Source organism: Carica papaya, chromosome 6, assembly GCF_054855325.1.
Source record: "Carica papaya isolate Zhongbai chromosome 6, ASM5485532v1, whole genome shotgun sequence".
Taxonomy (NCBI): Eukaryota; Viridiplantae; Streptophyta; class Magnoliopsida; order Brassicales; family Caricaceae; genus Carica; species Carica papaya.
The window spans coordinates 8,752,888-8,764,917 of NC_142314.1; the positions used below are offsets into that span (position 1 = coordinate 8,752,888).

Below are 12,030 nucleotides of genomic sequence, written 5' to 3' on the forward strand. Positions count from 1 at the left end.
GTAAAAGTTAAAAAAAAAAAATGGTCACATGGACTACCCGTCAGTAGCACGGCCGGTCATCGTGCGTCGCATGGCAGACACGTGGACATGCGTCCATACAGGCAATCTGCGTGCCAGCAAATCCAACGGCCTAGATCCCCTCCCGTGCGCACAGACGATCCAGATCCGTTCTCTCTTCAAGTGCGATCGAACGGTCAAATTTAATCCGATCGTGTGGCTCAAATTTATTTTTCAAATAAGAGTTATCCAACGGATGGGAGAGAGCCACGTGTCCCTGCACAGACAGCTCAGATCAACGTGAGGGGGGTATTTAAGCATTACATCCCAGGGAACCCTAACTCTAGCCACACCAGCCTCGCCAGGGAAGAAAAAGAAGGGTGGCCGGAAAGAAAAATGACCTTCGTCACCACCACACCGGAGCCAATGCTGACACTGGAGAGGTAAATTTTCTCACCATTTTGTTCAAAATTTGATTTCAAGCCTCCCCATATAGAATATCGGAACTAAAAAGCCAAAAAAGAAGCCAAAAACTGATATTAGAGCTCAGGTTGAGCTGCGACCCAAAAACCACTATGGTGAGTCATTTTTCGTTTCCCGTTCCCTTTGATTTTCCTACCTTTATGTTTCTAATCCTTTTCTAATACAGGTCGATTGAAAAGAAACCTCGACCGCGAGAGAGGAATGGTATAGCAGTCGTATCGGAAAACTCTTCAGCCAGTAATACCTCAGTTTTTCTCTTTTTCATGCAACAAAGGTTGCCAACCCCATTTTTTGCAGCTTTTCATGCAAAACTGACCAAAATTGACTGAAAACGGCCAGGCCGAGAGAAGACACTACCTTGGGCGGCGAAGCTAGCATTGGAGCACGGTGGTAGCGTCGTGCCGGAACCTTAAATTGGCCAGAAAAATAAAAAAAATGCTTATTTTTTGTCTTTTTAGAATATTTTAGAATATATGACACGTGTTTTTTATTTTCGCAGAAAAAATTTAAAAAACCCGAGGACCGCCAGGAAGTACAGTGAAAGAGACTGTGTTTCAAACACTAATCTGAGATAAGAATCTCTCACTTTTTTCTCATGTTACGATAAATTAAAGTTTAATAATTAATAACGGTATATTTTTGTAAAAATTAGAAACCTCTAATTAATTGAGTACAGGTCAACAGTGGAGTCGATAACTGATCAGTGTATAATTGCGCTACCTGTATTGCCTATTTATTCTAATACTACCTAAATTACAATTATTTATTGATTTTAATTACTTTTTCGCTTATTAATTACTTAGCAGTTATTCTCACATGTTGACTAATTTGAAGTAAATGCCCTAATTCCTTTTTTTAATTGTTTGTATTGTTTATTTACATGTCATACTATCGATTTGTAAATATAAAATGATTATGTGTAATTAGTGGCTGGTTAATTATGTGAATATGTATATAAAAGGCTTATCGGGTATCATGAAAAAGAGTGTATGGACCCGGTACATAAGGTAAACCCTGCCATAGATATAAGCTCAGTCGAACGGAACTGAAAAGTCTCATACCGGAAGGGGTTGGGTGGTATAGTTTACCCTTATACCGGACAGGGTATTGAGGTAGTGGTACGTTTGACGCCTATTATCCGACGAGGTATAGAGATGGCCGGTTAATTGATAAATTAGATATTGGATCCACGCATAGAGGGAACCCCTATAGACCCACAGAGGTATTAGTAAGTAGGTAAAAGATAACGTTTACTATTACTATTCCTTTAAATGTGTAATAAATTGCTATCCTGATTATTGCTTTCATAGGCCAGTTCTGAAAACTCAAAAAGGTGAGAATAAAACTTACGTTTTTATATATTAAATGAATTTATTTAAAAAAAATGACTACATTAGTTGTTTTACGATTTTTACCAATATTTAGTTTCTATATCAGAGTTAAGTGTTGACATTCTTACTGGGCTAGTGTAACTCATCTCCTTTATTTAACAATTTCAAATTAAGAAGACCAAGATCTGGATTCTAAAGCGCAAGAAGGTTGCGACTAAAAGTTGCCTCTCGCATCCCATAGAATTGACCAGCGGAGGTTAACTCTATAGGATTTTAGTTTCTTTTATGTTTATGTTATTTTGACTTTCTTAAAAATGATATTCTCTTAACCCTATTGGACATTCTAATTTACTGTGTAAAGAATGTAAACCCTAAACTAATAATTGCTTCCATTATTATTTTACTAATTCAATATATTCATGTCCATTAAGTTTTGAGCATTTACACATTAAGTCCCATTAAAAATCTCATTATATGATCCCTCTCCTCGTACCCAATAATTAGTTTAAGTCCCCCACATGTGCAGATGGGAATGGGTTCATAATTTACGAGTTCATCAATCAGAAATTTGAGCTTTGAAAAATAAACTTGTATTGGCTCTTAGTTTTGCATGAGTGCAGATATCGACTGCTTAATTTGATATATCCTAGTTGCATTTTGTTCAGAGTGTCTTTATTCTAGTTCATGCCATAATTGATGTGCTATTTGAGCATAAACTGTGTTGGTCTAGAGTGCATTCTGTGTCCAAATGATCATCATATCATTGCATCATTTTCAGTGTGTTCTCAATGGATCAGTTGGATCCGTAGGTTGTGTTAAGATTCCATCTATAAACCTTATTTTATTCTGTATACTCAATGCTCGCTCCATAGAAATTGCCCATGTGTAATAGTTGTTGTCATTAAGCAATTTTGGGATAAGAGCTGTCGTAGAATTTAGTGATTTATCAAGATAATATGAGTTGTTGATATTTGAGATGTCCAGGTTTGTTATGGCCAAATCCCTAAAGTTTGGGTTCGAGTTTGCAGTGGTTTAGTAGGAATTTTAACTCTTCATTCCTAACTTTGTTATGATACCATGAAAGAAAACGAAGTTCAGCAACTAAGCTATCTAAAACTAATGTTTTTTGTATAAAAATGGCAAGTAAAAGTAAGGAAAATACTATATTTGCACAGATGATGTTCGGTGACGGTGAAAGGCACGGACACAGGTGAATGGAGAGAGAAGCTCTTCGCAGGAGTGGCCGAGTGATGTGTGTACGTATCTTCCTGCAAAACAACCAGAAAATAGTGCAAGAAAATAGAGAAAAATAGAAGCTTTTAGTGTGCGTCAGCGGTAACATAGAGGAAAGTAGGTTAGGGTTTCTCGGGGAAGAAGACGAGTTTAAATACCCATTCTGTCCTAGAGCTCACTTTAGCTTGAACGCAGCGAATCACCCTTCAGTGAAATAGTGCATTTTGGTGTGGGTCGAGTCAGCATATTTTGATACAAGGCTGATAACAAACTCTACAAAATAATTCTTGTAAAATGTTATAACTACCACTTTTTGAGGTAATAATACCTCTTGTCCTCACGTTATATCTTTTTGTGTCTCCTCCACTATCCAAAAAACCAATACGATTGTTACTTAGTCATATATAGCATTTATAAACCTAACAATTATTATTAATTTATTTATTAAGATAAAACCTTCATTTGTTTCAGAAGCCCTCAAGGACTTTCATTAGGGCACTATCGTTGCATAAAAGATGAATGTTTTAACCTAAAATGATACCTAGGATTTTGTTTTTTTTTACCAAGTTTGAAATATTAGTGTTTAAGGTACTATTTGTTATGAGACTCTTCTAGAAGCAAATTGTTTTCATCAATGCACCAGTGTCTATTATACAAAGACATTTGGCCTTATAGTAGATCCACTTACCATTCCCCTTATCTTCTTGATTACCTTGCAACAAAGCTAGCCTATCTATTAGTTGGATATGAATAACACATTCAACAAAGGTCAACTTTTTATAGTGGTTTATATGAAGGAGTTGTATGGGTTTTTAGATGCCCAACATTTAAACTATGAATTCCATCTTCACAAACATAGTACAAGTTAGAACAGGCCTTAAGATCCTAGTGTGAGACACTCAATTCATAGGTTTAAGATTATGGATTTCAATGACCACAATCAAATAACTCTTTGTTTATTTATAATAATGGTATATTAACCATGTATATATTGATGCATGCACATGTGTAAATGATTTCATGTAGACATTACTGTCTAATTCTCTATGATACAACCAATAAGTTGCAAGTATTTATTGAATTTTAGAATAACTCACACGACTAATGCGAATTATTGTTCGATTAACAGAGACCATCATGTTCGATGGAAGATCAATTCAAATTCTTGTGCTGGACTCCACAATTCCTGATGGTAGTACCTTAATATATGACACAACATACTGTAATATTCTAGAGGCAATATAGTAACTCTCCACCATGCGCTAAAACATCAAATACTCAGAGAATCATCTCTCTCAATTCATGTACAAGGCTATAAAGTTGCATTAGTTGGTTATTAAACACATTTTTTAGTGCCTTAAAGGCATCTTTTTAAAGGTACATGGCTACAACTGGTATCTCCTTCTAGTTCCTCACACTTAATCTTAAGTGCATATTCAAGTGCTAATTAATCTGGAGATATTTGTTATCATTTAGCTATATCAACTTGTATTGTTAACAATGATTATCTTTTTTTTTTTTTTCTTGAGAGATCTTATGTAAAAGTACATTTCATGATTTTCAATTTAACATGTTTTGGTATGTTAAATTTATGACTCATGGAGTTGCCTCGTAAAAAGTGGCCCGTGATTCATAATAATGTATTTAGTCAACTTTAATAATTTACTAAAATAACTTAGGGGTAATTGTTGTCTTTTGAAACTCAATATCACATTGTAAGATGAAGCACATGTTAATTGATTTTCACTTTGCCCTAGACATAATTTCAAGGGGTTGCTTGAGTTGATAGAATTAGAAGTCAATTATTTTGAGTATATATCTTAACAAATTCGTTCTTAAAGTAACGTTTTCATAGTCTTAATATTAAAATATTTATATTTTTTAAATTTTCAAATCTTAAAAGAATGCGTAACGTTAATTACTCACGTTAAGGTAAACTAATATAAATTTATTTATGATATATTTATTTTTTACTAAATAGTTTAGTTTATTGAATAAAATTATATTTAACCAATTATAGTATATATCTTAAATGTGTAGATAATATATATATATATATATATATGTACATGTAGACAGACGATAATATTATACTAATATATTTATTCTCAACCTAGTAACTTGGTCTGTTAGATGGTGTTATATGTAACCAATCATAGTACATATCTCTAAGTGTGTACATAATACATGCTGCATACTTATATCCAATAATAAAATCATTAAATTGTAATTCTCCAAATCTCTAATGATAAAAATTCTACTGTCTCAAAAATATATAAGTGAATCAAAAAATGATCTCATAATCTTGTAATTGGGATTAGATTGATATCTTCTTATTCAAAGTTTTTTGGCGGCTGTAATAATTCAATGACAATTAAATTCAAAGAATCGTCCATGAAATTTGAGTTGAAAGACGTACGATAATAATCATAACCCGCGTGGATTTTCTTCTGCATAATTCTCTAAACTCGCGGAATTGCATATGAATTTTGCAGAAATGTCCTCCCAATAATTTAACCTCAATCATTCATTTTAATTCCACCACTCCAGACCTAAATAATTACAGGATTAAAGATCTTATAATAACACAATTATTATTTTTAATTATATAACGAGTTTTTTTCTACACTTTTTAAAATATTTTATAATTTATAGACAAAATGATATTTTCTTATAATCACACTGGAGTAGTAGTCTCCTCCCTAGCTTTTCTCGCAAGTAATTCTTTATTTAAAATTATAATAATAATTAATAAATAAATAAAAAAAAAAAGCCAGTCATTTCATTGTCTTTGCACCTACTCCTTGAGCCGCCACAACCATACCACGATCACGCTCAACCTTCTTTTGTTCCCATTTCAAAAACTTTATCTCTTCTTTGTGTATACGGACATATATATATATATATATACATTTGGAAACCAGTAACGTAAATAACAGAAAAAGAATACACAATCAATCCAACTCATAAGCTTGAGAGGCTTAGCAAGAGTCCCTGCCAGTAGTTAGTAATCAAATCTAGCAAAAACTTATTATTTGAACCCAGTAGCTGTAGTCTGTAGCAGGACTCAACCTGAATTCCAGTTCCTGGATAAGGCAGAGAATTTTTATTGAATTTACTTTCAGATTCCTATCAAAAGGTTCCTCTCTGTACAACAACTTAACAAATATTTGAAAGATTTAATTTTATAAAAAAAAAAAAAAAAAAATTATTGTACAATATCCAACTCCCGGGCATTTCTGTGACTTTGTCACGATAATAGCCCCTAACTTAATACTTCGAAGCTCGCCCTCTTACAGAACTCCTGGCAGTCTACCAATTCGGAGGATTTTTGACCTGGTTGTGCATCCATTTACTGTAATTCTCTTACACTCCCTTTGCGAGACCCGAAGAACCATGCTGGAAAAGTCAATGGATTTTGATTCAAGGCAATATTTGTTGTAGATGCAAATATCTCAATACGTTTAGAGCTGCAATTCAAAAGGCCAAACACCGTCTCCACTTTGCAGAAATCAGCCTCAAGATCTCAGGACAAGTTGTAGACCACGGATCATTAGGAATCACTACCTTTGTAGTCATGGGCTTCCTGCTCTGACAAAATCTCAACATTGGCAACAGAAATGATCCCATTGATAAGGCTTGCAGATTGTTAATATCCCACGATCCAACATGGTTTTAGAATGAAATCTTTTCTCCTGATGTAGCAGTCTCCAATGGGGTTAGGACAAACACTGATGATAATACTCAACATAAGATAATGTTCAAACCTGTTGATCCATGTTGTGCCACAAGAAGCCCTCTAGGATTCCAGACCTTCAAATAATTTTCCAGCACGGCTACCAGTTGGCAGATAAGGAAACCAGGTAGGCAAGGAAACAAGATGACTGCTTAATTTTGCTTATGAGAGTTCCCTGTGTCCTTTACTATGACTTTCTTCTTCTATACGTTCCAATAGCCCCTCGTATGCCTTCATGGAGTCAGCTGTGAACTTCTCCATGGCTTCAAAAATGCGCTGCAGACTCCCCTGAAGACTGTTACTACTAGTGTCACTCTGATAGACGACATGTCCGGCTACTAGCATTCCATTACCATCCCCAGATGCCAGAACCATTTTCTTGTCTAACATCTGGATCTCCTTCTGAATCTTTTGATCTTCCCTATCCAAGTTACGAACTTTTCTCTCCAAATCTTTATTTCCCATCATTCTTTGGCGCATTTCTAGCTTGTCGTGCTCCCAAAGCTGGAGCACGCTCATGGCAAAAACACGCATGGAATCAATCACTTCCTGCTCAGATATGTCATTCAATGATTGTGACCACTGATGACAGATCACAAATACAGGAGGTGCACCTATTCTACCAGGTGAGAAGGGAACTGGTCCATCAGCTGTTAATTCAGGTTCGTAGAGAAGACACTTCAGAAGCCACTTATTCAACGCATTAACATAACCCTTCTGGGCACCTACCCAACTAGCAAATCTGAAAGTCCAATTAAGAAGTTCATATTCAAGCCGTAATGTGGCCTCAAGATGAGCATCGCTAAGCTTTTTGCCAAATCCAATCGGACCCAGACCTCTGGCTTCTCTTATTGCTTGGCACTGACTACGGTGACATTCAAGCATACACTTCCACATTCTGGTTAATCTGAATTAAAAAAACCCAAAGTCAATGCAAAAGAGATATTTTTGTTTTTGAAAAGGTAAAAGAGATGTCTTTAACCATAAAAATCACATGCATGGATCACTAGGCTTTCTAGAGTAGTTAAGAATTTGAAAATGTGGAGAAATAGGAAAAATAACAATCACATAAATAAGCATAGAATCAAGGGGCAAGGCTGGCATGTAAGCATGCAAAGAAGATTCTTGATAGCTGAAATAATGAGATTGGGAATTGGCAAGCAAATTTTCCCTCTCTTTCCATCTTTGTTAGCCTGGTTCTATTTTCCAAATATAAGAACCGAAAGAAGATTCTTTGGTGAGTAATATGCAGGACACAAGTTTCCCTCTACTTCCTTATTCAGTGGTTGTACTAATAGAAGAATTCAGAGCAAGAGTGCATTTTGAGTATAAAATTAAACCAGCCAAAAATTGTTAAACAATCTCTCTCCTGATACAAGGAGATAGTTTGTTCCTTGAACATTATTAACTAAAAAAAAGCTAGGTTATTCCTAAAGAATGACTAGACCTAGTATCCTTCTTTCTACTCAAATGTATTATCTTATATCCAAAGCGTCATTGAGATGTAATCACTAAACTACATTTCGTTTGTGGGGATAGGAGGAAGCGCAATCACTATTGTCATGCCCTCTGCTCAATGAGGATAAAAACAACTATTTCACACCCCCACGTCTCAAATCCTCACAAAAGGAAAATCAGAGGTCTCCCTCACCACCAATAATAGAAATGAAGACTTGGCATACATGCAGATCCTCTACTTTTTTTTTAAGACCATCTCCGCAGTAAATAAATGGTCATTAATTAATTCTTGGTAACCAACCTCCAGAGTCCAACTGTCACTTACCACTGCTATATATGGTTCTTGCCTAGAAGCTAAGAGATTATTCTTGCTCCTTAACCAACCCCCATATATTATTTACCTTATCTGGAAAGAACACATGAGGAGAAGAAATGCAACTTGGGCTTTATAATTTCACACTAATTAATTAATGCAAGTAATATAACTTCTATCAAGTAAGTTTCCTACGAAAAGTTTTCCTAATGCATGATTTACTATTCTATTCTCGTTACATAAGATTCTATAAGGATTTTGTATCAATGGGATTTCATATTTACCATATTGGGAGCCTCGGTTGGGAAGCAATTAATAAAACTTTTAGAAACTTTTCTAAGAAAAATAACAACTATAAAATTGGGAAACAAGAGAACCCCCCTCCAAATTCTCCTTCCACCCATCCTTTACTATACTTCAAGCATAAGCCCAAATTATCATCACAAGATAAGGAAATAATCAAGTAGAACACAGATGCACAACACTGACAAAGTGCATAGCATCATACCCTTGAATCAATTCATTCAATTGAGGCCACAGCTCTTCATCTCTTATTTTATTAATTGTCACTGATATCTTGTCAACAACCTGAATTGCAATTCTTATTTTCGTGGACAAACTCCTGACCATAGCTCGAGTGGAATCTACTTTCTGAGCTTCAGCACCTCTTTCATCTAACCGCTTCAGCTTCCGAACCTTCCTATCATGAACTACACGCATCTTTTCCTCAGCCTACAAAAGTACAAGCTCACCAGGACTGTTAAGAGGAAAGAGTGAAGTGCAAACAGCAGGAACATGGAAATGAAACTCAGAGAAATCCTCAGTGTTCTAATCCTGATAATAACCTTGCCCCAAAAAAGAACATTAAATTAAAACCCATGTAATATGCATCATCACCTTCAAACTTTAAGCTCAACAAAAGGATATCTCAGAAAAGGTAAATTAAAAAAAATACTACAATGGCAGATAAACTTCACTACAAAGAAGAGGGAGGGGGAAGGGGAGGGGGGAAGTGAAGGAACCAAGCCCAGATACTAAGGACCCCAAATAACAGGGTGAACTTTAAATAGTAAACATAGAAGTAGCAATATCATTCCAATTGCTGAAGAGGAACTTCATAGAGACAATTTAAGCAAACATAAAGATGCAACATACCTTCACTTCATTATATAGTTTCTTCTCCCAAAGATACAACTTCTGCAAGGTAGAGGAAAGGTTTCCCGACCTCATTGCCAATTCTTCCTGGTATTCCAGAAAAGCTGGACCCGCATTGCCGGTGGCCGAGGTCTCAGCACTCTTAGAAGTAGAAGGCTGTGAAGATGCTACAGATAGTGAAGGTGTAACTACATGCAACATCTTCGAAGAAACTGCTCCAAAAAAGAACCACAAAATTAGAAAATCTAACTGCAGCCTAATGAGAGCCAAAGCTAAAGTGATCTACGCACATCATAAAATCATGACAGATCATAAGCAAGAACATAAAGGGTGTTTATAATACAGAAATAAAAGAAAAACCCTACTCGTTTTGAAATGGATAATTGAAAAATTACCATGTTTTCGCTGATAACGAAGCTTTCCTACTTCAAGCATCTTGGCAATTTCAGTGCCAGACTCAGAAGCTCTTACAAACAGGACCTCAATCTCCTTTGCAACATCTGAGGGATCTCTCGGGCCGCTATTGGCGGCATTTCTCCGCTCCTCTGTTCTCTCATCGTCAACCACTTTCTTGTCCACCACATGTACTTCGTACTCCAACCCATCACCCTCCGTCGACACGCTCGGTCTGGTCTGATACAGAGAGGCCTCTGCATTACCACCACCAGAAACGGCGGCAGCGGAGGCAGCTGCTTGGACTGCTTTAACTTTTTCCTCATCCATGGTAGGTTTAGAATAATTCACGTCCACGAATTTCTGATCTCCGTGGACTTCCTTCACAACCTCATGTCGATAGTCCTCGTCTTCTAAATCAGGAATCCCTTCTTCTTCCCTGAGCTCCCTGGAGTCCCGGCTCGGAGTATATTGAGGATAGTACTTGTCGTCGCTCTCAAAAAGGTTGAAGTAATCCCAAGCTGAAGCTTGGGGCGGCGGAGGCGGCGATGGCGGTGGCTTCGAGGATGAGGCGGCAGCAGCCTGCGATGAAGATCCATAGCGAAGTGGTGAAGAACCATAGTTATACCCACCCATAACGCCGCCACCACCCCCGCCATAGTTTGGATACCCAGAGTACGGATAGAGATTATTGGATGGAGGATGAGGATAAGGATAAGGGTAATAGGAAGTAGAAGATGAAGATTCACCCATGTAAACTCTCTCAGGAGTCATTGGTCTTTGCTCGTACACAACAGTGGAAGCGCTAGCTTTGTTTTTCATGTAATTCATGTGCATAAACCCAGCAGGGTAAGAATCCTGATTCGCATAATTACCAAAACCCGAGTCTACGTACTCAATTTGACCACCATATCCGCCATCGATGTTATGATGCAAAGGCGATGAATGATCGGAATGATGCAACGAAATAGACCCAGAACCATCCTCGTCGTCAGAATCCGAGTTGAAATGGAGATGTGACCCAGAATTGGAATTCGAGCGAGAGTGGTTAGCTATCCCAGGCTTCTTCTTCGGCGAACTGGGAGTTTTATTCTCATAACCCACATAACTACTGTCATCTCCTTTTCTCTGTGCAGGCAAGTTTAGCTTGGCGTCAGAAGCTGAATCAGCGGAGCCGACCGAATCATGTTCTTGAACGATAAAATGATGAAGCGAATGACCTACCCCTTTGAGGGAGTGGATATAAGCAACATGAGCTTCAGCTAACGCGAACCTCATCTGGATTGCTTCATCGAGAAACCCACATCGGTCCCGGCATAGTGCCACCGCGGGGAGATCGTCGAGCTTCGAGCTCGTGCAGCCCATAGAGAGGGAGCCACACGGAGAGAGAGAGAGAGAGAGAGAGAGAGAGAGAGAGAGAAAGAAACAGAGATCAAATAAATAATCTTATTCTTTCTATTACAAGAAGATAAAGAGAGAAGAAGAGAAGAAAAGAGTCCGAGTTAGTGAGAGAGGAAGAAAAACATGGCGGTGATTGCGATGGGGATAGTGAGTGTGATTGTTTCCCGAGAAAATTTAGGGTTTGAGAGAGAAGGGAAGAGGAAAGGAAGGAAAGGGAGAGGACAGAGGCAGGGAATCTTGCCAGCGGGGAGTATGTCGTCGCCTAGCAGCAGCAGGAGAGAAGTGAAAACACTGTAAGTACTGTGTGCGTCGGTGTATAATGGGTGCGTATCTTCGTATTATTTCTTTTAATTTTAAATTTTTTTAAAAAAAAAAATACGTATCTAAATTAATTTACAATTTTTAATAATAAATAAATAAAATTGGACGAGAACTGGAACTAGACAACCTTTCGTTGTCGTGGGTTCGGGCAGTTAGCACACAACGGATGAGATGAACGGAACCTCACAAATATTCTAATTCTGGTTTAG

General features: G+C 37.2%; 1 protein-coding gene across 1 annotated transcript; it reads right to left on the reverse strand.

Moving 5' to 3' along the window:
- Positions 1 to 6,127: 6,127 nt before the first annotated feature.
- LOC110818942 (uncharacterized) lies at positions 6,128 to 11,787 on the reverse strand. The gene is made up of 4 exons (XM_022047981.2): positions 10,102 to 11,787; positions 9,707 to 9,918; positions 9,060 to 9,283; positions 6,128 to 7,687 (listed from the first exon to the last, which is right to left on the reverse strand). The coding sequence occupies exons 1-4, from the start codon at positions 11,462 to 11,464 to the stop codon at positions 6,943 to 6,945; spliced, it is 2,544 nt and encodes an 847-aa protein (XP_021903673.2). The 5' UTR covers positions 11,465 to 11,787; the 3' UTR covers positions 6,128 to 6,942.
- Positions 11,788 to 12,030: the final 243 nt, after the last annotated feature.